We start from the raw sequence: 27,401 nt of genomic DNA on the forward strand, positions 1-27,401 counted from the left end.
TTATTTCTAGGGTCTTTAATCTATTCCAGTGATATATATATGTCTACATATGGATCATGTCATTTGCGAACAGAGATAATTTTGCTTCTTTCTTTCCAAACTATAAGACTTTTATTTATTTTATTGCTTAATTGCTCTGGCTAGGTCTTTCTATACTATGTTAAATAGAAGTGGCGAGTGAAGTATTCCATCTAGTTCTTGATCTTAGAGGTAAAATTGTCAGGATTTCACCAGCATGTGTGACATTAGCTGTGGGCTTTTCTACATGTCCTTGATTATGTCGAGGTAGTTTTCTTATATTCCTAGTTTGTTGAGTGTTTTTAATTATAAAAAGATGTTGAATCTTGTGAAATCCATTTTCAGCATAGAGATTATCATAAGGTATTTTTTCTTCATTCTTCAAAAATGGGGTTTTACATTGATAGCTATTCAAATGTTAAATGTTCCTCACATTCCAGATATAAATACCACTCACTCATGGTGTAGAATCTTTTTAATATGCTATTCTATTCAGTTTGCTAGTATTTGGTTGAGGATTTTTATATCAATATTCATTAGGGATATTGCTCTATAGTTTTCTTGTTGAGTTTTTGTGTCAGGGTAATCATAGAATGATTTCACAGAATGAGTTTAAGAGTGTTCCTTCTCCTTTAATTCTTTGGAAGAATTTGAGGAGGATTGGTATTAATTCTTTGTTTAATGTTTAATGTAGAATTTACCAGTAAAACCATCAAGTCCTGGGATTTTCTTTGTTGGGAGGTGTTTTTACTATTTTTACCATTATTTCAATCTCCTTAGTCGTTATTATTTTATTTCTTCATGAGTGAGTCTTGAAAGATTGTATGTTTCTAGGAGTTTAGCCTTTTTTTCTTGCTTATCCAATTTATTGGATTACTATTTTTAATAGTATTCTCTTACATTTTTTTTTTAATTCTGTGACGTCACTTACAATGTCTTTTATTTCTTTTTGTTAAGTTTGATTATTTATTTTGAGAGAGAGAGTGTGCACGGACATGTGCTGGCATGTGTGCATGAGTTGGGGAGGGGCAGGGAGAGAAGGAGAGAGAAGATCCCAAGCAGGCTCTGCTCTGTCAGCCCAGAGCCCAAGGTGGGGCTGAATCCCACAAGCTGTGAGATCATGACCTGAGTGAAAATGAGGAGTTGGACACTCAACCCACTGAGCCACCCAGGTGCCCCCTCTTTTATTTCTTATTTTAAGCATTTGAGTACTATCTCTTAGTTAATCTAGCTAAGAATATGCCAATTTTGTTGATCTTTTAAAAGAACCAACTATTTGTTTTATTGAATTTTTTCTATTGTTTTTCTGTTCTTTCTCTGCTTTAATCTGTATTATTCATTTCCATCTTTTTGCTAGGGTTCATTTTTTCTAATTTCTTGAGTGGTGAAATTATGCTGTTGTTATGACATCTGTTTTTCTTTTTCTTTTTTTTTTTCTTTTTCTTTTTTTAAAGTTTATTTTTATTTTTGAGACAGAGAGAGACAAAGCATGAATGGGGGAGGGGCAGAGAGAGAGGGAGACACAGAATCCAAAGCAGGCTCCAGGCTCTGAGCCATCAGCCCAGAGCCCGACGCGGGGCTCAAACTCACGGACCGCGAGATCGTGCGTGACCTGAGCTGAAGTCAGAGGCTTAACCGACTGAGCCACCCAGGCGTCCTTGTTTTTCTTTTTAAATGTATGTGTATACAGCTATAAGCATGCCTCTTAGCATATCTTTTACTGGATCCTGTAAGTTTGGATATGTTGTGTTTTCATTTTCTTTTTATCTCAATGTATTTTCTCATTTCTTTTGTGACTTCTAACTTGGACTTAGTGGTGTTTGAGTCTGTTGATGAAGTTTCACAGATCTGTGGACTTTCAAGTTTTCTTTCACTTGTTATTCTCTTGTTTCAATCCATAGGGATCAGAAAAGATACTTTGTATAATTTCAATATTTTTAAAGTTAACTTGTTTTGTAGTATGACAAGTAGTCTATCCCCCAGAATATTCTATGTTCACTTGAGAAAGATGTGTATTCCACTCTTGTTAGGTGGGATGTTCTGTATATTTTTATTAGGTCCAGCTGGTCTATACTGTTGGCAAGTCCTTTATTTAATTATCTTTTGTCTAAGTTTTCTATCCATTATTAAAAGTGAGGTACTATAGTCTTTTGATATTATGTTTCTGTTTATCCCTTCAATTCTTTCAAAACTTGCTTCATATATTTAGGAGCTCTGATGTTTGGTGCATAAGTATAATTATTATATATTCTTGGTTAATTGACCCTTTTATTATTCCCTTTTAATAGTTTTTGATTTAAAGTCTATTTTGTTTGATATATTTGTATTGTATATTAAATACTGTATATTTTTATTACTGTATATTTTTATTAATGTATATTTTTATTTGTATTGTATATTAAATACTGTATATTTTTATTAGGGAGTTTAATTTATTCAAATTTAAATTAACTTCTTATATGAAAAGCTTACTATTGCCATTTTGCTAATTTTATTCTTTATATCCTGTAACATTTTTGTCCCTTCCTCTCTCTTAATGCTTTCGTTTGTGTTCCACTGATTTTTTTTTTTTTTTTTTTATTGTGACATGCTCTGGTTCCCTTCTGTTTTCATTTTGTGTATATTGTGTACATATTTTATTTTTAATCACCATTTTAATTACTTACAATATATTTACATTAATAGTATTTTAAACTGATAACATCTTAACTTCAATTGCATACAAAAACATTACTCCTTTACAGCCCTATTTCTCATTTTATGTTATTACATAGATTATAGGGTTTTTTGTTTTGTTTTGTTTTGTTTTTGTATTTGTCCTTCCAATTCTATACAATAATTAAAAGTGAACTTACCCACTAAAATTACAATAATATATGTTACTGTATTTGTCCATGTATTTATCTTTATTAGAGAACTTTATAATTTTCTTTTGGCTTTATATTGCTAACCAGCATCTTTTAGTTTCAACATGACAGCCTCCCTTTAGCATTTCTTATAGATCAAGTCTAGTGGTAATTAACTTTTGTTCATTACCTCAGCTTTTATTTTTCTGGAAAAGTCTTAATGTCTTCATTATATTTTAAACTATGGTTTTCCTGGATACAATAATTTTGGTTGACAGTTTCTTTCTTTCAGCAGTTTGAATGTATTCATCCTAATCCCTTATGGCCTGTAAAATTTCTGCTGAGAAGTCTACTGGTAATCTTATGGGAGTTCCCTTATATGTGACAAGTCATTTTTGTCTTGTTTCTTTCAAGATTCTCTCCTCACCTTTACCTTATGGCAGTTTGATTATAATGGGAAATTTGTGGGTCTCTTTGGATTTATCCTAGTTGGAGTTTGTTGAGCAGTTCACTCAGATTTCTGAAGTTTATGGTCACTATTTCTCCAAATAAACTCTCTGTCCCTTTCTTTCTTTTTTCTCCTTCTGAGATCCCCATAATGCATACATTGATCTGCTTGTTCATGTCAATAGGTTCTTTCTATCTTCTTCATTCTTTTTTTCTTTTTACTTCTCTGACTGGATGATTTCAAATGATCAGTCTTCAGATCTGATTCTTTCTTCTGCCTGATCAAATCTAATTTTGAATACCTCCAGTGGATTTTTAAGCTCATTTATTGCATTTTTCCGCTCTAGAATTTCTTTTTAGAATAGTTTAAATTTCCTTGTTGACACCTACACTCAGAATTTATTCTGGTATGTAAGGCTAGTTAATCATTTAATTTAACCAATTCCATCCTTAGACTAAACTAGAAAACTTCTTTGATCATGTCAATAGATGCAGAAAAAGAATTTGACAAATCCCAACACCATTTGTGACAAAATTTTAGAAAACCAAGTCTAGAAGGGAACTTCCTTAACTTGAGACATCTAGAAAAGACCTACAGCTAACACCTTAATTGTGAGAAACTAAATGCTTTCCCAGTGAGATCAGGAACAAGGCAAGAATGTAACTTCCCAGTCCTTTTCAGCTTTGTACTGGAAGTCAAAAACACTGGTTACACCAAACACATAAGGATGTGGAGCAACAGAAACTCTCATTCATGATCATAGGAATGCAAACTGGTACAGCCACTGTGGAAGACAGTTTGGCAATTTCTTACTCTTACCATATGATCCAGCAACTGTCCTCTTTGGCAGTTACCCAAATGAGTATAAAACTTCTTATATCCACACAAGATCATGTACATGAATATTTATGGCAACTTTATTCACAATTGGCAAAAATTAGAAGGAACCAAGATATCCTTTAATAAGTGAATGGATAAAAAAACTGGAATAAATACATATAAAGGAATATTATTCAGTTATTTAAAAAGGGAGCCACAAGGCATTTGAAGACATAAAGGAATCTTAAATGGATACTGGTTAATGAAAGAAGCCATTTGGAGAAAAGGCTAAGTGCTGTTATATCCTGTATTATATTTATATTATATTATATTATATTATATTATATTATATTATATTGTATTATATTGTTATTATTCTGTGACATTCTATAAAAGACAAAAGTATAGAGATCATGTAAAAATCATTGATTGCCAAGGATTTCCATGCTGCTGACATCACTACTTCTCAAGTTTTAGTTTTTAAGACAAAAAAAAAAAAATGCTGCTTGCACATTCTGCCTTTAGAAGAAAGTTAATTTGATTTCTTCCCTAAAACTGTTTCTGAAGTCAAAACTAATGGCCAAGCCAACCCTTAAGAATCTGTGTACTTTTTTCTAATTGTTCACATGAAAAGTAATATAGTTACAGAAGCAATGCTTATTATTTTCCATTAAAAAAATTCAGATTTAAATCAGTAGCATGTCATTAAAACATGAGATTGCATTAATCTTATTTGTTATTTGTCAATGCCATTTGGACTAAAAATACTATTACTCAAAGATAATAACAAAATTTGCCTATTTTTCCATATTCTTAAGAAAATAATGAACTTTGTTATACTAGTTTAACTTATACACATTATATTTACTTGAAAAGATAAAATAGATAAACAAGTTAGGCAACAATTGTGATTTTTTTTTTCTATTTAGTATCCAAAGATGATAACTTTAGAGGCATTTTCAGTTATGACACAGTTGCTTGGAGTTAATCTGGGATTAACATATAATAATGACATCCTCACTTGTTACTGTCCAGGAACTACATGCATAATGAACCCTGAGGCAATGTAAGGTTTTATTTTTGTCAAATCTATATCTTCCCTTGGGAAATGTTTGTAATATTCTTTAATGTACAATCTCTTTCAATATGACCTGATTATGAATATTTCTTATTAACCAAATATGTGCTAATTTAATGCTTAAAGGAAGTGGACATTTGATATTATAAAAATTATGCTTAATCGTTCTAGTATAGAGAGAAAGTGGATGTTGATGATGACTTTCTGGGGCTTACTAGAATCTTAGAGTAAAATTTATTCATTCACCAAAAAAAATTTTAATGAACATCTACTGTGTCCTGGTTATTGTGTTAGTTTGATTTACAAATAGTTAATAAGATAGATAAGTCCTAAATACATTAGTCCATCAGGGATAGAAAATTAAAAAGTAGACATAAAAACAAACAAAATCTAAACGGTTTATGATAGGTTCCAAGAAGAAAATGAATAGGGAAAGTATGGGGAGAAGAAACATTCTGATAAAGTAGTCTAGGAATAATTATGGAAATAATTTTGTTGGGATCTGAAAGAGAATGAATCTGGTTATTAAAGAGCTCATTGAAAAAGTTTCAGTGAAAGTAAATAAACTAATACTTGGGTAGCAACAAGATTGTAAAGCTTGACAGACTGAAGTTAAGGAGGTTGGGGGGGAGGATAAAAGTGAAAAAAATATAGCTGGGACTATAAGGAAGAATGTTTTAGACGTAAGGAAAAAGAAGTAACATGCAATGAGGATAAATAATGAGTCATGGAAAGAAGTCCAAGATGTGATACAGAAAAGAGCATGATCATGCAATCATCATGTGGAAATTAGGATCTTATGATAAATGTAATGAAATATATTTTTAATTGGTTCATGCAGTATGGATAATAAAAATTATCTTATAAAATGAATATGAAATATATCAGAGGGAGCAAGAATATAGTGATATTTGGAAATGATGATTCTCATAATAATCTATAGCAGTTTCTTAAAATTGAGAGAAAAGGAGATGCCAAGAATTTTTTGCAGGGGTTCTGGTTCAAGATGGCAACATAAGAATAATCTGAACTCATGTCCTCCTATAGACACAACAAATCTATAACTATATATGGATCATTTTCCTTTAAAAATATAAAAACTAAGTAAGAACTCCTACATATTGGGCAAATGAGAAAAAAAAACCCATATCAGAGTGGGTAGGGGAGGCTAAGGCACAATCTTATATCTTTCTATAATTCCCACCCCTCACATGCAACCCCAAATCAGGAGAAAACTGAAACCAGTAGTTTTCCCCTGAGGAATAAAGGGTTTGAATCGTCCTTGGATACCACAACTTTTAAGACAGCAGGTGCTAATTTGGCTGTCTTCATCTGTTGCACTCTGGAGTGCCAATCTCTTCCATAGAGAAGTTTGTAGAGGTGCCTGACATATCACCTAGCTCTGGTGTCCAGGAAGGTTTGCATTCCTGGGTCTCATGGAACTATAACAAATTAAGAGATGGTTCTCGGCCAGCTGCTACTTTTGTGGCAATACACAGACAGCAGACTGAAACATAACACCAAACTTTCTGTGAAATGGCCTATTTGCTTGCCCTGGAGCTTCTGCCTGAGGGGCAGGCTTCTGGTTTGGGACACCTTTAGAGTCCTACTAAGGTGCACTCTGGAAATGGAGTCTAGTATGTGCCATTTTGTGCTCTTTCTCTGACTCACAAAAGATCTCTGGGATCTCAGGAAAAGAACTTTTTAAAAAATTTGTTTTAATGTTTATTTATTTTTGTAAGAGAGAGAGAGACAGAGAGAGACAGAGCGTGAGTGGGGGGTGGGCAGAGAGTGAGGAAGACAGAATCTGAAGCAGGCTCCAGGCTCCAAGCTGTCAGCACAGATGTGGGGCTCAAACCCACTGATGTGGAGCTTGAATCCATGAACTGTGAGATCATGACCTGAGCTGAAGTTGGATGCTTAACTGACTGAGCCACCCAGGCACCTCAAAATGAACTTTTATAATCATCTGGTACCCCAAGTTTTGAGAATGTTGCACAGTATACATCTCTGCATCTCCTTGCTCTGTTGGCCAGCAAGGTATATGTTTGTAGCCCCATAGCACTGTGTGTATTTTTATACTTTAAAAGCTGTTGCTTGAGGGTCTGGCTTCCAATCACCCTGAACCTAGGTGCTTATTGAGATCCTCCCCTTTGGGACAGTTAAAGGTCTTGGTACATCTGTAACCACTTGGAGCCAAAAACTAAAATTGGCTGCTTGGACAATCACAAGAGTTTGAGAGACAACCAAGAGTTAGGAGAAGCCTGAATAGCAAGGTTCATCTCCTACATGAGGCCACCCCTTCGAGACTGGAAAAGAAGGCTGTTTTATCTAATGCATAGCAGTGGACAGAGAATAAAACAAAATCAAGAAACAGAGGAATTTGTTCCAAACAAAAGAAGGCAAAACATCAGAAAAAGACTTAATAATACAGCGATAAGTAATCTACCTAATAAATTTTGTTTGAAGTAATGGTCATAAAGATGCTCACCAAGCTTGGGAGAAGAATGAATGAACAAGGTGAGAACATCAACAGAGATATAAAATAGAAGAAAGTACCAAATAGAAGTCACAGAACTTAAGATTATAAAACAGAACTGAAGAATACAATAACAGAACTGAAAATTCAATAGAGGGATTTAACAAGCAGACTAGATGAAGCACAAGAAAAGATCAATGAACTCACGAACAGAGTAGTAGAACTCATAGCCAGATCAACAAAAAGAAATAATTTTTGAAATGTGAAGTTAAATAAGGCGCTTACTAAACAAATCCAGCAGACCAATATTCACATTATAGGGGTCCCAGAAGGAGAGGAAAGAGTCAAAGGGACAGAAAACCAGTTAACGTTTGTCACCATTAGGAGTAACAAGTCTTTTTTTTTCTTATAATAAGAACTTTTAATATATAATCTCTTAGCAACTTTCAAATATTCAATACAGTGCCCCTTCGCCACTCTTGGTGTGTACCCTTGGTCAGTACGAGAGCTGCCACCCAAGCAGCCCCCCATCCTGCCAGACCTAGTGGGTGTCATAAGCCACCACCAGAGCCCCTCCCAAGGGCCCCACACTGGGAAGCCAGCCACTTTACCAGCATGCCTCTAAGAGTCATGGCCAGGACTCCCAGATGGGCTAAGGGCCAGCCCTAAACACCAATGTGTCTGTAGGTGAACCTCACTCATATACATGTGCACTGAGGGACAGCCCCACTCACCAGCAAGTCTGGTGGCCACCTGTCATCGACTAGCCAGAACAGGAACATGCACACAGCCCATAGAGAGTCCTGGAGCACTTGGTTTGGCAGTCCAGGTGGGTCTGCACTACTGAGCCCCACAGTACCTGCATAAAGCCACTCCTTCAAGACCAGGAGACATAACTGCTTAGTACATAGAAATGAACAGAAGGAGGCAAAATGAGGCACTAGAGGTTGCAAATGAAAGAACAAGACAATACCTGAGAAAAGTGAAATGGATAGTCAGTCCACTAGGCAAAGTTCAAAGGAATGGTCATAAAGATGGTCACCAAACTGGAAAAGGAATGGAGGATCACAGTGAGAACTTCAACAAATACATAGAAAATATAAAAAAGAATCAATCAAGCTGAAGAATACAATAACTGAAATAAAAAAAATCACACTAGAGGAAATCAACAGCAGATTAGATGTTGCACAAGAAAGGATAAGCAGTCTGGAAGATTGGATAATGGAAAGCACCCGATCAGAGAAGCAGAAAGAAAAAAAATAATTTTAAAAATTGAAGTTATTTTAAGGAACCTCTAGGGTAACATCAGCCATACTAGCACTTATAGGTACCCTCAGAAGTAGAAGAGGGGCACCTGGGTGGCTCAGTCAGTTAAGCGTCTGACTTCGGCTCAGGTCATGATCTCATGGCTTGTGAGTTCGAGCCTTGCATTAGTCTCTGTTCTGACAGCTCAGAGCCTGGAGCCCACTTGGGATTCTGTGTCTCCCTCTCTCTCTTTGCCCCTCCCCCACTCATGCTCTGTCTCTCTCCCTCCTTCAAAATAAAATAAACATTAAATAAAAAGAAGTAGAAGAGAAGAAAAGGATCAGAAAATACATCTGAAGAAATAATGTCTGAAAATTTAACCTAATCTGGTGAAGGAGACAGATATCCAAGTCCAGGCAACAAGAGTCTCAAATAATATGGACCCAAAGAGAGCAATACCCATTATAATCATAGTGTCAACATATAAAGATAAACTAAGAATCTTAAAAACAGCAAGAGAAAAACAGTTATGTATAAGGAAACCTTCCTCTGATTATCAGGGGTTTTTTTGGAAAAAACTTTGTAGTTCAAAAGGGAGTGGCATGATATATTCACAGTAATGAAAGGAATATTTATAATAAAAAATACGGTACCTATCAAGATTATCACTTGAGTTAAAGGAGAGATGAGGAGTTCCTCAGACAAGCAAAACTAAAGGAGTTCATCAACACCAAACAGATATCACAAGAAATGTTAAAAGGATTCTTTCAGTGGAAAAAGAAGAGGCCTTAACTAGAAATGAAACTGTGAATGAAAGCAGTGTCACTCAAGGTAAACATATAGTAAAGGCAGGAAGTCAACCACCCATGTATTTGGTATGAGTGTTAAAAGACAAACATAGACAGTCATCTAGACCTATAATAATTAGTCAAGTTATATACAAAATAAAATGTAAAATATATCAAAAACAAAATGCAGGGGGAGTAAAAATGTAGTATTTTTGGAACACACTTGAACTTCAGCCCTCAGCCATCAACTTAAAATAGACTGCAATATACATAGGATGTTACATATGAATCTCAAAAGATTCACAAAAAATACCACAAAAAATACCAATAATAGATACACAAAAAATAAAGAAAAAGGAACACAAATACAACACTAAGTCACCAAATACCAACAGAAGACAGAAGAAGGAAACAGAACTACAAAAACAATAAGAAACAATCAATATAATGGCAATAAGTACATATCTATCAATAAAATATCTAAATGGACTAAATTCTCCAGTCAAAAGGTATACAGTAATTAAATGGACAAATAAAAACAAGATTTACATATATACTACCTACAGTAGGCTCAATGCAGATCCAAAGACACATGGAGTGAAAGGGAAGGGATGGACAAAGATATCCCATGCAGATGGAAATTAAAAGAAAGTTGGGGTAGTCATACTTCTCTCAGACAAAATAGACTTTAAAATAAAGACTGTAATAGACAAAAAAGTCATCACATGATGATAAAGGGATCAATCGAACAAGATGATGTAATACTTGTAAATAGCTATGCACTTAACATAGAAGCACTTAAATACATAAATATTAGCATACATAATGGGAGAAATTGACAGTAATACAATAATAGTAGGAGCCTTTAACACCCCACTTATATCAGTGGACAGATCATCCAGACAGCAAAACATTGGCCATAAGTGATTCATTAAGCAGATGAACTTAATAGATATATACAGAGCTTTCCATCCAAAATTGGCAGAGTGCACATTCTTTTCAAGTACATATAGAACATTCTCCAGGATAGATGATGTTAGACTACAAAATAAGTCTCAATAAATTTAAGATGATTTAAATTATATCAAGCATCTTTTTCAACCACAACAGTATGAAACTAGAAATCAATTGCAAATCAAGTCTAAAGTTAGTAGAAGGAAGTAAATAATAAAGATGAGTGAAAAAATGAAATATGCTTAAAAAACAATAGAAAAAACAGGGGCTCCTGGGTCACTCAGTTTATTAACCATCCAACTGTTGATTTCTGCTCAGATCATGATCTCATGGTTCATGGGATCAAACCTTGCACTGAGCTCTGTGCTGATGAGGAACCTGATTGGGATTCTCTCTCTCCCTCTCTCTCTGCCCCATCCCTGGCTCATGCTCTATCTCTCTGAAAAACAAAAAATTAAAAAAAAAACATTAGAAAAGAAAAAGGAAACTAAGAACAATTTATTTGAAATAATAAACAAAATTAACAAGCATTTAGCCAGACTTTCAATAAAAGAAGGGAGAGGGCACCTGGGTGGCTCAGTTGGTTGAGTGTCCCAATTCAGCTCAGGTCATGATCTCATGGTTCCCGAGTTGGAGCCCTACATTGGGCTCACTGGTGTCAACCTGTCAGCGCAGAGTCTGCTTCCATCCTCTCTGCCTCTCCCCCCACTTGTGCTCTCTAAAAAATATTAAAAAGAGAGAGAGAGCGGACCCAAATAAACCACAAATGAAAGAGAAGTTACAACTGATACTAAAACTGATATTAAAATTGCCATTTTAAACAGTTTCTCTTTTTTTTTAATTTTTTAAAAAATATTTACTTATTTTTGAGAGAGAGAGTGTGAGCAGGGGAGGAGCAGAGAGGGGAAGACACAGAATTCAAAGCAGGCTCCAGGCTCTGAGCTCTCCAGCACAGAGCCTGACCTGGGGCCTGAACTCACGAACTATGAGATCATGACCTGAGTCCAAGGCAGATGCTTAACTGACTGAGCCACCTAGGCACTGAAATTGAGGGACATTTTAGCAAATAATCAGCCTATAATCATAAACCCTTTCAAGGTTATGAAATTCAACAACAAATGTGGATAACAAATGTAGATATGGAGAAGTAAATGCAATGGTTGATTCTGAACTGGATCCTTTTGCTATAAAGTGCCAATATTGTGAAGAAGGAGAAATTTGAATGGAATCTGAGGATTAGGTAATAGTAATGTACCACTATTTCCTGATTTTGAAGGGTCTGCTTAAGGAGAATTCATTTCTATACAAGAATTATACATTAAAATATTTAGAGTTATTAACATTGTTTTTGGCAGTTATTCTTAACTGTTTTCAGGAAACAAAATTTATTCTTTGAACTGTATTGTATTATTTATGTAAGATTTAGATTATTACAAAATTAAAGTCCATTAAGTAGTACACTTAGAAATGTACAAATATAAAATAAAAAAGAATCTAGGGCTTGTAGATTTTATATACTTAATGTTGATATATTTTAACTGATTGATTTTGATACCAAAGAATAAATAACCTTGTTTTTCATTAGCATAATCAACCATTTTTTATTCCTTCAGTTTACATAAATTTCCTAGTACATTTCATTTTTATAAGTAATTATGACTTACGTTGACAATAAAAGTAAAAATAAGATATTCTTAAAGAGAGCTTTTTGTGTGTGAAGCACTGTAAAGTGTTTTAATATATTTGAACTCGTCATTTTAACTTCCTTTATGTGGTAGATGTCTATTATATGGAATTATAATAAAAATGGACTCACTGCTTTTATTTACGGTTTGTATTAAAAATAAAAGCACATGAAACCAATATGACACTGTATGTTAAGTAACTGGTATTTAAATAAAAACTTAAGGAAAATAGTATTTTCCCCTCCTTGGCTCTCCAGTAAGTGAAATGTAGAATTCATAGTACTCTGTTGAAGAGGGTTTCTTTAAAACTGACTTTATTCCATTTGTCTGAAGAATATAATTTATTTTTAGACATTCCCATGGTGTGAAGTTTTTTAGCAGTTGCAGCATGAATGAATTTAACCGTATGGTTTCACAGCCTGAATTTGGATGTCTTCAGAATGAAATAGTTTCAGAAGTGTCTTACCAAGATAAAAATACACTCTGTGGCAATGGTATTTTGGAACCGCCTGAGGAATGTGATTGTGGTCCTTCACAGGTTAGTGATAGACATTAATTGCTTATCTAAAGATTTTTCTTTGGGGGAGCCTGGGTGGCTCAGTCGGTTATGCGCCTAACTGTGGCTCTGGGTCATGGTTTTGTGTTTCGTGGGTTCGGGCCATGTTGGGCTCTGTGCTGGCAGCTCTCTGAGCCTGGAGTCTGCTTCGGATTCTGTGTCTTGCTGTCTCCCTCTTCCCCTCCCCTGATCGTGCTGTCTGTCTGTCTGTCTCTCTCTCTCAAAAATAAATAAACATTAATTTTTTTTAAATAAAGATTTTTCTTTGTGTTTCTTGTGTAGACTTATAGATGTGATATAAAAAGGAAAGATTTTTTTTTTTCTCAAAAGCTCCACCATTTATCAGATATCTAAGGGAGATATGGGGCATGTGATAACTGACTCATCTTGAATTTAAAGCATTTGAAGAGTTTAAGTAGCAGGTAAGTGTAGCGTGGATTAAAGAGGTAGATTTTCAGGGTGCCTGGATGGCTAAATTGGTTAAACTGCCAACTTTGGCTCAGGTCATGAAATTCACACAGTCGGTGGATTCGACCCCGGCATTGGACTCTGTGCTGACAGCTAGAGCCTAGAGCCTGCTTTGGATTCTGTGTCTCTGTCTCTCTCTGCGCCTCCCTGCTCACACTCTGTCTCTCTCTCAAAAATAAATAAACATAAAAAAATTTAAAAAAAAAACAGAGGAGGTAGAGTTTCTTCATTGTGTAACCATTAATGGTAATATCTACCTTTCTGTATCACAAACAATGTTAACATCAGTTCTATAATTATCACCTCAATCATCTCTCCTGAATTCCTCCAAAGTGACTGCATTGGTTCACTAAGTTATTAAATGTGTGTTGCTGTTTACCTCCTCATCTCCTAATTGCTGTTCCTGCATTTGTGAGATCTTCATTTATTTTAACTTTTGACTTCACAGAATTTAATTAATAATGTCTTGATGTGTTGTTCTATTTAGCTTTTTGCTATTTTTTTTTTAGTTGTGCTTGGTAAGATAAGTAATCATTGAATTTTGTTGTGACTGCTTTCATATACTTATAAATGGAGATAATTTTGAATATTTCACATTTGCTTGAGAAGATGTAAACTAACTGGAACAAAATTCTGTATACTTGATTGCATTATAATTTTTAAGTGAATGACTCACATCTGTATTTTTATTGGTTTTGTTTGCCTGAATTCTCAGTACTTAAGAAATAATGTTGGTACCTTCAACTATAGAGTTGGATTTGCCTAATTCTCACTATAATTTACTTAATTCATGCTTTATATATTTTGTAGCTTTTTATATGGTGCAAACATATTTACAATTTTTATATCTTCCTAGAAATTTAACATTTTGCCTTTAAATAAATACTGAATCTGTTTATCTCATGTTTCTTTTGGTTTTAAAGTCTATCTGGTCTGGCATACATCTGTATCTGTACACATAATAACTTTCTTTAATTGGTATTTCCCTGATAATTTTCTATTTACATTTAGTTTTTCTGTACTATTAAGTTCAATATCTATGTTTGGTTTTAATTTATTATTCACTCTGTCTTTGATTTATAAGATTATCCCCTTAAACATGATTATTACTTTTTGAATATTCTTTTAATTAACTAAAGTCCATAATTTGTTCATATTTCCTTTGTTTTTACCTAATGGCATCTTTCTGTCCCAGAATCTCCTCCAGGATACCTCACTACATGTAGCTATTATTACTTCTTACATATTATTTATAACTTTACTTGTCTCAAAATGTTTATGTTTTCTGTGTTCACTTTGCCACATTTGTTTTCCAATTGAATTTTTTTTTTATTTCTTTTGGTCTATGTGTTTTGTTATTCTTTCTTCCACTATTTCTTCTAGTGATTCAGTGGATATGTATTTTCAATTTCCCTTTAGTGATTATATTTGCATTTTTAACCATATATATGTAATGTTTAACCATATCTAGACCACATTACCCCAAAATAACAGGATTTACAACTGTTAGAAAAAGCTCACTGACCCAGTCAAAAGAGGGACACTGGAAACTCGGAGCACAGTGAGACGAGGCTTTAATCAATGTTCTTGCAAGAGCGGGTGTCTGATGGACAGGCACACTGAGAGCAGTTACAGCAGACAATTTATCTGCTAGCATGCATGTCCCTCCCCTGGCTCCTCATTGGCTGAGTACTACAGAGATTACAGCCTTACCTGGATGTCCCTATGCCCATGTAAGGCAAAAAGTAGTCTGATTGGAACAAATGTACATTCCCTGAGGTGATAGAGACTTTCCATCTCTCCTTTGTTCTTTGGTGCATGCTCATTGCAAAGTCTGAAAAGAAATAAGCCAGCGAAATGGAGAATGGAAGAACCAGGAAGTGAGGTGTCTGAAGTTTTGGGACTCCATTATGGTGTGTGTGTGTGTGTGTGTGTGTGTGTGTGTGTGTGTGTGTGTGTCGGGGGAGGGGACGGGGCTCATATATATTTCTAATAGGTTAAACCTACTGTTAACTAGTCAGCACAGCTTGTATTTGGTATTTCTGAAAATGAATCATCTCACTTCTCACAACAACCCAATAACTTACATGACATTTTTACAAAATATTTAATTTGTCATCTTTATTACTGCAGAGATTGTATTCAGAAAACAGTTGCTTTATTTCCCCTACAAGTCCTTTTATTTATTAAGGGTTTTTTTGCATGTGAAAGTTTCTTTCTGAAATAATGTCCTTTTGAATTATATCCTATTCCTTAAAATATACTTTAGGACTGTTCTCTTGATAGGAAAATTCACTGCCCACTTTTGTTTATCAAAAAAAATTATGTCATACTCACCATTTCATTGTAATATATAATACACATGAAATATGAATGAAGGGTATAACAAACAGATACTTAACACACACCTGAATAATTTGCATTCAGTTCAAAACAAATCTTACCTCTGCCAAAGGAGTTCTTTGTATGTCTCTTCCCAATCAGATGCCCCTTCCTTCCAATCATCATTTACAATTTCACTGCTTTACTACTCTTCAACACAGTTTTTCTTCTATTTTTGCATCCTTACACAATATACTTTGGTTGACTGTTTTCTACCTTTACATAGCAACCATATGGCTTATATCATTTTGTCACTTGGCCTTTTACTCAATATTACACTTGCAAAGTTCATCTGTTTTTGAATGTAGCTTAGTCCAATTGTTTTCATTGCTTTTAGTATTTTATTAATATTATAGTTTGTTCTATGTCAATGAAAATGTAAGTTTATTTGAATTTTTTACTATTAAGATTCATGCAGTTGTGTCTTTCCTGGCACATGTCTTCTGCTGCACATGTACCTGCATTGTTCTAGGCTATGCATCAGTAGGTGAATGTGCTATGTCCTGAGCTATTTATATGTATATTTCTTTGAATTGAGAGTATCTGACTTTGGGTTTTATTCTTGAGTGGTCTGTGCATATCTTTCATACAGTTTTTGGTTATTTCATCAGCATTCACTTCTGTAAATTATTAGCAATTTATCATCAATGTGGTAGAAGGCTCAGAGGTACACTGTTTCTCCAGTAAACTACATTTTCTGGGCATGAGATGAGTCTTGTTGGCAAGACCCCGTGATCAAGTGGTTCAGGTGAAGCAGTAGGTTGGCTGGTGATATCTGTTTCTTATGGGTGAACAGCTTCCTGTCTGTGGAGTTTACCAGTGTCAGGGGCCCATCTGTTTATAGTGGAACTTTTGGGGATTTTCCCACCCAATCAGATTGTATTGTTGTTACATTGGATTATTTCATGAAGAACTTTTAATGAGAATATCAGAATCATACATTTTCATTATATAACTATGGGATAAAGTTCTTTGGTTCCAACGTGCCAGTGAATATCAAAGGAAATTCAGGGCCAGTGGATGAAATCAGCTGTGTACTGGTCTGAGATGCCTGCAATTGCATGGGGTCCTAATCAGACATAGTGCTCAAGGGCTCTTCTCCCCTAACCCCCATTATCCTGGATTGCCTTCAGTGATCTTGTTGCTGAACTCCACCTATCCCAACGAAACTTAGCTGCTTTTTTTGGTGACTTATATACTAGCATATCAAGAATATTATTTGGGGGGAGCCTGGGTGGCTCAGTTGGCTAAGTGTCCGACTTCAGCTCAGGTCATGATCTCACAGTTCGTGGGCTCAAGCCCCACGTCAGGCTCTGTGCTGAGAGCTCAGAGCCTGGAGCCTTCCTCGGTTTCTGTGTTTCCCTCTCTCTTTCTACCCCTCTCCCACTTGTGCTCTATCTCTTAAAAATGAATAAATGTTAAAAAATTTTAAAAAAGAATATTATTTGGATTATAAAGTCTATCTGTAGTCATATATGTTTAAATATTAAATATCATGCAGCACACACACAAAATAGTTTTTCAGTGCAGGCCACATAAAAATGTTATCATTGTGGCAGAATGTCTACATACTTGATAGTATTTCACATTTTACAAGAATTAATATAATCCAGAGAAGGCCCATCACTGTGGGAACCCAGAGCAGTAAAGCTGTGATCTCTAAGCATTGTCTGATGAAATTAAAATGAATTTGGTCCCACAATAGTATAAAAAGTATTAGTTATACCCATTACTATATGCCAAAGGTCATTCATGGAAAAATATTTTAATTATGGTTAATTTGTTGTTCACTCTGGGAACAATGGTGTTTACTTCTTGTTTATCTTAGTAGTATAATGCAAGCTTCTAATTATCCATGACTTCCCCCAGTCCCAGACAGTACTTCTTTATTTTTCCCTTGTATGCAACATTTTACAACTTTGAAATACTTTAGGAGTATAGGTCATTCTTAGTTGATCCAATCATTACAGAAACTATGAATGTGTGTCATATCTGAGAACCAAGAAAAAAGTTATCAAGTGATAAAAACTAATGCAAGAACAAAAATACATAAAAGGCATAAAAAAACCAATAGCCAGGTTAGTTCCAGTCTTTAATAAGCACAAACATACATTTGCAGAATGTATGTTTTACCTGTGCATAGTTTCAATCTATTTAAAAAATAAATTATGATTTTTTAAAATATAGTAATAGATTTACAACAAAATCCAACAGATACTGCAGTGAGTTCTATATACCCACCCCACCCTCTACCCCAATTCCAGCATACAGTTTTTCTATTATAAGCATCTTATTCTTGTACATTTCTTATAGTGGATCAGCCAGTATTTATACACTATAATTAACTAAATTCAATAGTCTACATTAAGGTTCACTTTTTGTGTTAGACAATTCGGAGGATTTTGATAAAATTTATAATGACCTGTATTCGCTATTATAGATCACACAGAATAGTTTCACCACGGTAAAAACTCCCCTGTGCTTCACTTATGCTATCCTCTTTCCCTTCTCCTTAACTTTTTTTCTCTGATCCATTTTGAGTTGATTTTTGCAGAAAAGATAAAAGTCTATATGTCAATCCTTTTTTTTTTTTTTTTTTGCATATCCACATTTAGTTACTCCAGCAACATCTACAAAAGATCATTCCCTATTCAATTGCCTTCGTTCTGCTTTTTTTTTTTCTTTAGTTAAGGTGGGAGTGATACTTCCAGCCTCTTTACATGTCACAGCTGAAACCAGAAATCCCTGAATTGCTCCTGTCTCTTTTTCACAGGTTAGCACCTTTAGATTTGGAATGCTCCCTTTGTTTTGGGAGTTATTGGCTTTCAGACCCTGCTGATAAACTTCTCTGTCCTCTTTGGAGCCTCCAGCTGCCAGCTTTCCACCTCTCCTCTCCATGGTCTAATCCCCTCCTTAGGGAAGAATGTTTCCTAAGGTAGCCAGTTGGAACCATCACTTCCATGAAACATGTGGAGTCAGCAATTGCATGGCCTTAGAGTGTGTGCCTTCTAAAAATTTGTAGTCCTAGGTGGCTTGCCTGCTCTACCCTAGTGCCACCCTTGATAACCATAATCCATCATTTCCCAGTGATTCTTTTCTGCTGGTGTTCCTGCCCTTAGTATCCTGCCATATTGAATTGGGGTCACCTCCGTGATGATTAGGATCTATGGAAATGATGGTATGGATAAGCCAGAAAGAATAGTTGTAGCAACTGCATTTTGTAACATATAGAGCAGACACATGGAAATGTTCACGTGTATGCCTCAAAAGATATTTGGAATTTTTTCGGCAGTTTGTTTATATGTGCAATGCACCTGTAATTTTGCCTTACATGGTAAAAGGGTCTTTGAAGATATGATCAAGTTAGGGACTTTGAGAGTGTTAGGTATTCTATATTATCTGAGCAGGTCCAATGTAATAATGACAGGGGGCAGGTCAGAGTCAGAGGACACGTGAAAATGATATTTGGAGATGTACTGTGATTTTGAAGATGAAGATTCCATTAAGCAAAGAATGCAGGTGGCCTCTAGAAGCTGTAAAAGGTAGGGAAATGGATTTTCTCAAGAGTTCCCAAGGAATGCACAGCTTTCAACATTTCAATTTTAGTCCAGGTAAGACACCTTTTGGACTTTCGACTTCCAGAACTATAAAATAATGCATGTATTATTTAAGCCATTAAGTATGGTAAATTTTTTTGATAGGAGAAATAGGAAATGAGTACAAAAGTAAACCAATTATGTATTTCTTTTGATAGGCAAACCTTTGAATATGTTTAACCATTTGCTGCCAAGCAGCCTGCAGTTTTCTGAAGAGAAAAATAATTTGGCTATACTAGCAAGCCTAGATCCAATACATTGGCCTATTTTGGGAGAAATCATTGTTGCCAAGACATTTGTAGGAATCTCAGCAGCATTTTGCTAATGTGAGATTGGGGTCCAGTTCTTAGGAAACTGAAAGGCAGGATTATTAATGTAAGAGAAACATAAATGCCAGAAGGGACATGTAGGAGGTAATCTTAGAATATCTAAAGTATTTAAAGAAATAGCTAATAGAGGGCACCTGGCTGGCTCAGTTGGTGGAATGTGACTCTTGATTACAGGGATGTGAGTTCAAGCCCCACGTTGGGTATAGAGATTACTTAAAAATAAAATCTTTAAAAAAGAAACTAACAAGAAACTGCTTAAAAAAACCAGCTAAAGGTTTTCAAGAAGGTCAGTGAATTGATAGATCTAGCAATCAGAGTAGTAGCTATGGGCCTGAGGAGAGTACACAAGAAAGTTTTGTTTTCCCTTATAAGGTAGTAAATGCAGATCTCTAGAGTTAATAAAATGTAGCTGGCTAAGAGGAACCATATCAGTGCTCAAAAGTTTATCTGGGCAGAAGCTGTCTACCTCTACAGTTAACAAGTCTCAGCTTATGGTTTCCTAATAGAATGGGTATCCAACCTTTAGGTTAAAGGAATTGGTGATAGTCTGGGACAAGATCATCAAAGCATTCTGAATTGGCAAGGCCAGGTCATGTGTCTTGTGAGTGAGAGCCAAGAGTTTAATTGACTCTCCTCCCACCCTTGACCTCTGAGACTAAGATGTTTCTTCTCTACCTGTTGGGGTTGTTCTCTTATTCCATGGCCAAGTGATCAGTATGACTAGTGTCTGCAACACCACTTTACCCTTTTCCCATCCTTACCATAGCAAACCAAACCATTTGGCTACGTTCATCTTTAGGTAGTTCAGCAGTTTATTTCTTATATATCTTTGCCATCTTAGAACATCTCGCATCCACTGATACATGAACCATAGCAGGATCACCTTGGGAGTTTTGACCTCGTGGTAATGATCATTTTTATTCATTATCACCTTGATTCTGTGAAGAAATATGGCAGTAAAAAGGGGACCGTGTTAGTGCCTACCACTCCTTGACTCTTATTTGCTACCTTCTTGTCTCGGTAGCCTCGTGTGTTGGGGATAGACACAGAGGGAATAAAAGAAAAATACGACGTTTAATTACGTGTTTCGGTTATTTTATAGTCAGTTTGGACTTCCTCTCCATCTGTCCCCTTCAAGGAAATTACCGTATTTAAAGCCTCTACTGCCTGTCTTGAGTGTGTGTTCCACTGGGAGCTAACTCTTGGTTGTGCACTTACCTTTTCAAATTTCTCCTTTAAGAATACATTTTGGGGGTGCCTGAGAGGCTCAGTCAGCTAATCATCCAACTCTTGATTTTGACTCAGGTCATGATATCACGGTTCATGAGACTGAGCCCCACATCAGGCTGTGTACTGACAGCATGGAGCCTGCTTGAGATTCTCTCTCCCTCTCTCTCTCTGCCCCTTGTGCTGTCTCTGTGTCTCTCCCAACAACAGACCATCAAATTCCTCATCAGACTTTCTATGTCCTAACATCCAGATCTACATGGCCATGAACTATTGGTTGTCTTATTTTTTTGCCCTTGGCTTGCAGGGAATTTTGTCTATCTTTTGCCATAGTGTTTACTTGGGGTACTTTATATCCCAGTTACTGAATAGGTTTTTAGAGATTATTCCTGGGACAGAAGAGGCAATTCAGTTGTCTCTGAACTGATTATTTGATTTGCTTGCCTATTTCATCATCTGGGCACTCTTAGTCTTTATTAGAAACCTAGGCTGGAGTCACAGTGAAGCAAAAGGAAGTGGTGGCTTGCCCCACTGGGTTTCAAGGACATCTAAATAGGAATTTATCTTGGGTAGGCCACTGTTTTATTATAGCTATACAGACTATTAAAAACATGACAACAGACCTAAAGTGGAGTCACTTTGGCTAATTCCCATGCTACCACACCAAGACTTCATTACAGTTTTGTCTTGGCTCTCACAGAAATAGAATCCTCAATCAGTCTATCAGGAATCACCTTATCAGCACAAGTTATTTGCCTGATAGACCCCTGCTATCCCCTAAAGGAACGGAAATTTGCAATAATAAACATGCTTTTCTGCCAGTATAATTACCTTGTTCCTACTCCCTTCTGCCTATAAAAGTCTTTCATTCTGTATACAAATGGAATCTCCTCAAATCTTTCTTTTGCTAGATTGAATGCTGCCCAGTTTGAATGGAATTTTGCTAAGAATTTATCTTAAAAATTTTAATGTGCCTCAATTTATCTTTTAACAGGACCTACTGCAGTAAGCTACAATAAGTCTTTACATTCTAACCCTCCATCTTCATATCATTAACTAGAGTGGTCACTGACCAGTGGTGCTTAGAGCATGAAGTTGATTCTTAAGTGACCAAATGACTTCCTAGCCTTCAAATCTGGAAAAACCTGCATTGATCCCTAAAGTGTTAGTCAGATGATCCTAGTTTTTAGGATTTCATTAGGCTTTTGACTAAATATATCTCTAATTCCTTCCCTCTAATACATTGTAAGAATATATCTCAGTAAATTATAGAGTGACTAACTGTTCTTGCTCACCAGGGATTTTTCTGTCTATAGTAATGGCCACCAACAAAAGAAAAGTAGTTTTATTTTCTTGATATAGTGTAGGTGAGTGAATACAACCACAATAATCTTTCCTTGGTATTACAAGACCACCAACCTCCACTGATGGAACTCATCAGGAATCTCAACAATGGTGGTCAAAGACCATTTGTACCCATTATCAATGAAGACTTCAGCAACCAAGTCAGCTCCAAACCTGGACAGATGATCCTTAGAACCCATCTGTCTTTGTATTCATAAAAGCATTGTGACTTTGTCTTTCATTTCAGCACAAGGACTTAGGATGTGTCTAGGTAGTCCTCATTATATTTGTTTATATTGTTTTCCTTCTGGTTTACTGAGTTTTGTTTTTAAATTCTACTTATGTTATATTTAATTAGATGTGGATAAAAGAAATATTAGGACACTGACATTACCACCACTGACTTGGAGGAGTCTAAGTCAATCCCATTAGTATCTGAAACTTCTAATTCTCTCACATTATTTTTGCCCACTACTGAACTTCACATAAGTGAAATAATAGAGTATGGATCCTTTTTAATTCTAGATTTTTTGCCTATAATTTTGATATTCAACTGCATGATTAAATGTATCTGTAGTTCATTGGTATTTACTGTGGAGTAGTATTTCTTTGTATGAATATGACATAGTTTGTGGATTCATGCAATTTTTCTAATTTATTTTGAGCGGGGAGAGGGGCAACGAGAGAGGGAGAAAGATCTCAAGCAGGCTCTGCACTGTCAGTGCAGAGTCCAAAGCGGGGCTTAAACGCACAAACTGTGAGATTGTGACCCGAGCCAAAACCAAGAGTCAGACTTTCAACTGATTGAGCCACCCAGGCACCCCGATTCATGCAATTATTAATGATCTCTTAGGTTGTTTTTGTTTTTGAGTATTCTGAAAAATGCTTCTAAAGAATATTCATGTCTTTTTTAGACATAAGTTTTCACATATCTTGGGTAAATTTCTAGGAATAGAATTATTGGGTCACATGTTAATTATACTATTAAATGTGTAAAAAGCCATCAAACTGCATTTTAAAGTTCTTACAGTATTTTACATTTCAACCATCTATGTATGAGAGTGGCAGTTGTTCCTTATTGTTACCAACTTTTGTTACTTCCAGTCTTATATTTTAGTCATTTTAAGGTGTGCTGGTATTTCATTGCAGTTTTAATTTTATCTTCCTGATGACTAATTTGTATTGGACTGTGTCTTATATGATTATGAGACATTCAAATGTCTCTCTTTTGAATGTTCACATATTTTACATATTTTAATGTTTGTTTTTTTATCATGTATAAAAATTCTTAATATAAACTACATGCAAATATTTTGCCAGATTATCTCCCCAGTATGTGGCTTGGTTCTGTATTTTGTTTCCTATCTGACCCAAAGTTGTTAAGCTTTCTCATAAGTATTGTAGAAGTTTATTGATTTTAGCTTTTATGTATATGCCTATGATCCATTTTGAGTAATTTTTGTAAGTTAAGTATTAGGGCATATTTTTCTCTCTCTGTATATATCTAATTGCTCTAACCCCATTTATTGGGAAACGATCTTCTCTTCCCATGGAATTACCATGGTACCTTTATTGAAAAACAGTTCATCACCTACTTTGTGTTCCATCGATCCATATATCTCCCCTTAAACTAATCAGCTATTCTTACCCTAATTCACAAAATCAGGTAAATTGTGTCTTCATATTTTATACTTTTTTCTGAATATGGATTTGGTGATTTTAGGTTTTTGCATTTCTATGTGAAATTTGGAATCAAATTTTCCATTTTTACCACACCCCCTAAAAAATAAAAAAAAACATTGCAGAAATTTTGATTGGGGTTTTTTGAATCTATACATGAATTTGTGGGGAACAGCCATATTCATGATGTGATTTTCAAACCATGAACCTGGTATATTGTTCCATTTATTTAGATGTCTCTAAATTAAAGTGTAAATATCTCATATTTCTGAATGTTATTAATTGTGTACATTTTAAAAATCTCTATTTCCAGTGCCCTTCACAGGCACATACACATAGAATTAAATCATGGAAGCTGTTGATTCCTCCAATAACCAGCTTAGCATTACTTTGAATGACTGATTCATGTTTTGGAAAATTACTGCAAAATGTTTAAATCAAAATTGTCAAATAATCCCAGTGAACATATGAAAAAGAGTATACTTTTGGAGTTTATTCCAGAAATAGAGAAGCATTTCAATACTTTTCAACATATGTCAAAATTAATAAAGAGATAAAAAATTATGATATTAAGTACTGAAGAGACATTTGATAAAAGTTGGGAAAACTAGGAGTTAAAAAAGTCCTTTTGATTTCTCTAAATTATCAATTGCAAACCACAGTTACCTATTTTAAAAAGGTCTCACATTCAGTCCCATAATGGGATTCCATTTTAAAAAAGTGTTTTTTTTAAATGTTTATTTATTTTCGAAGGAGAGGGAGGGACGGAGCATGAGCAAGGGAAGAGCAGAGAGAAAGGGAGACACAGAATCTGAAGCAGGCTCCAGGCTCTGAGCTGTCAGCACAGAGTCTGATGTGGGGCTCGAACTCACAAACTGTGAGATCATGACCTGAGCTGAAGTTGGACACTTAACCAGCTGAGCCACCCGGGTGCCCCATGGGATTCCATTTTTAAACTACAGTTCATTGAACATTTATTTGTAAGCCCAGGAAGAGTTAAGATGGTGGAGTAGTAAGAGGACCCTAGAACATAGCTAGATCAATTCCAAATCATTTTGAAGACCTAGGATATCAATCTGAGGATTAAGAGAACAATTTGCACAATTAGAGGGGGAGACGTGACAAATACAAGGGGCAGATACATGAATTGGGGAAAAGAAAAGCCACAGTGCCACAGAGGGGAGGGAGCCTTTTTTGTAGAGAGAAGACAGTGAAGGAGAAAGGGGGAGAGAGAGCAGCATGTTGGGTTCATGCAAGAAAAACACTCCTCTAAAACCATTGACCGGGAAGTCAAGAGGAACTGACTATTGTAAGTTTTTGTAAACAGTGAAGCTCAAATTCTGAGGTTTTAGAAATCCCTGCTATTCACCAGAGTGGAGATGGGCAGGCAGTGGTGCTCCTGGGGAGGAGGGCAGAGGCCTGGGAGTGGAATGTGGACAGCACTGTGTGGGCATCCCCTGGGTCACACTGGGAGAGAATGTTCTCCTTCCTGGAGTACATTTGGAAGAGGGTATATTGCATCTCCAAGGACAAAAGACATAGCGGGTACATTGAGCAGCTGTTCAACAGCAAGGGACAGAGGTGCATGCAGAGGGCAGGAAAACTGGTTGCACCTTGTTGCTGTGCTTTACCATAAATTCCAGGTACCTGTGCGGTGGTGAAACTGCACAGGCGCCAAGTGCAGCACTGTGAGGCTCTCCTCTGGAGGAGGGGAGTGGGTTCACACTTCCGGATCCTTTAAGATTTGGAGTTTTGAATCCCAGCTGTGTGCCAGAGATAAAACACAGTAGAATTGTGGCACCAGGTATGAGGGCAGGGATCTGATGGAAACCTGGGACACAGGAAGGGGGATTGTTCACTTCCCTGTGAGGGCTCCCGTCTGGGGATAAGAAAGCAGGGCGACACCATCTTCCCCACTTGGACTTCAGTGAGCCACACAGTGCCCCCGGTATAGGCTGGAACCTCTTGTACCAAACCCTGCATCCTGCACCCTGCACCCTGCAGGGGAATCTTTACTAAGGAAGATCTGACTGTGACCCAAAGCAGGGCCTCTCCCCCAGAGGAACAACACAGGGACCCCTTATGCAGCAAGACTACTTACTGATCATAGAGTGCTCCAAAGCATCAGATTCAGTTTTGCTGGAAATATGACTAACCTTGCTTCTTTTCTTTTTCTTAGTTTTCTTTTGCAATCAGTCTAATAGTTTTTGGTTCATTCGTTTATTTTCATCTCCTTTTCTTCCTTTCTTTCGTTCTTTCTCTCTCTTTTTTTTTTTTTTTTTTGGAATCAGGTTTATAGTTATTTTTTATCATTTTTTTTTGGCTCTTTTTCCTTCTCTCTCTCTCTCTCTCTCTCTCTCTCTCTCTCTCTCTTTTGGAAGGGGGAATCAGGCTTTTTTAAAATTAGGCTTATTTTGGGGCGCCTGGGTGGCTCAGTCAGTTGAGCAACCGACTTCAGCTCAGGTCATGATCTTGCAGTTCGTGGGTTCAAGCCCCTCGTCGGGCTCTGTGCTGATGGCTCCGAGCCTGGAGCTTGCCTTGGATTCTGTGTCTCCCTTTCTCTGCCCCTTCCCTGCTCATGCTCTGTCTTTCTCTGTCTCTCAAAAATGAATAAAGTTAAAAACCTTAAAACAAAAAATTAGGCTTATTTTACCAAACAAATCAAAGCACACCTGGGTAACGGTCCGAACGCTCCCCAGTGCAAGCAAGGAGGAACTCTGCATAGGACTGACGTGTGGGAAAGACCAGCCAAAACACAACACAGTGCACACAGCATACACCAGAAACACTTCCTGAAGCTCCAGGCCATGGACAGTGTATGACCTCTTCATATAGCATTACTCTCAGGAACAGGAAACACAAGTTCTCATAACTTGCAAAAGACAGAAACCTAGGCAAAAATGGCAAGATGGAGGAATACTCCCCAAAAGAAAGATCAAGAAGAAATCACAGCCAGGGATTTGCTCAAAACACATATAAGCAATATATATGACAAGAATTTAGAACAAAAGTCTTAAGAATACTAGCTGGTCTTGAAAAAAGCATAGAAGACACCAGAGACATCCTTGCTTCAGAGATAAAAGGCTGAAAAACTAGTCAGGCTGCAATAAAAATGCTATAAGTGGGATGCAAAACCAACTTGAGTTAATCACAACGGGGAGAAGCAGAGGAAGGAATAGGTTATATAGAAGATAAAATTATGGAAACTAATGAAGCTGAAAAGAGGAAGGGAAGAAAACATCACACATACAGGCTTAGGGAACTCAGCTATTCCATAAAGTGCAATAATATCCATATCATAGCAACCCAGAAGAAGAGTGGGAAAAGGGGGAAGGAGGTTATTTGAACAAATTATACTGAGAACTTTCCTAATCTGGGGAAGGAACAGGTATTCAAGTCCAAGAGGCACAGCAAACTCCCCTCAAAATCAACAAAATCAAGTCAGCACCAAGACATACC

At 36.1% G+C, this 27,401-nt stretch overlaps 1 protein-coding gene across 4 annotated transcripts in view; it reads left to right on the plus strand.

Moving 5' to 3' along the window:
• Positions 1-27,401, plus strand: part of LOC102960412 (A disintegrin and metallopeptidase domain 3-like) — a 112,516-nt gene that overhangs the window by 47,514 nt on the left and 37,601 nt on the right. For all 4 annotated transcript variants that reach the window (XM_042983391.1, XM_042983393.1, XM_042983389.1 and 1 more), the window contains exons 11-12: positions 5,061-5,197; positions 12,712-12,898. In XM_042983391.1, the coding sequence (XP_042839325.1) occupies positions 5,061-5,197; positions 12,712-12,898 (324 nt within the window). The remainder of the gene's footprint in view (positions 1-5,060; positions 5,198-12,711; positions 12,899-27,401) is intronic.

The sequence above is a fragment of the Panthera tigris genome, chromosome B1 (genome assembly GCF_018350195.1).
Source record: "Panthera tigris isolate Pti1 chromosome B1, P.tigris_Pti1_mat1.1, whole genome shotgun sequence".
Taxonomy (NCBI): domain Eukaryota; kingdom Metazoa; phylum Chordata; class Mammalia; order Carnivora; family Felidae; genus Panthera; species Panthera tigris.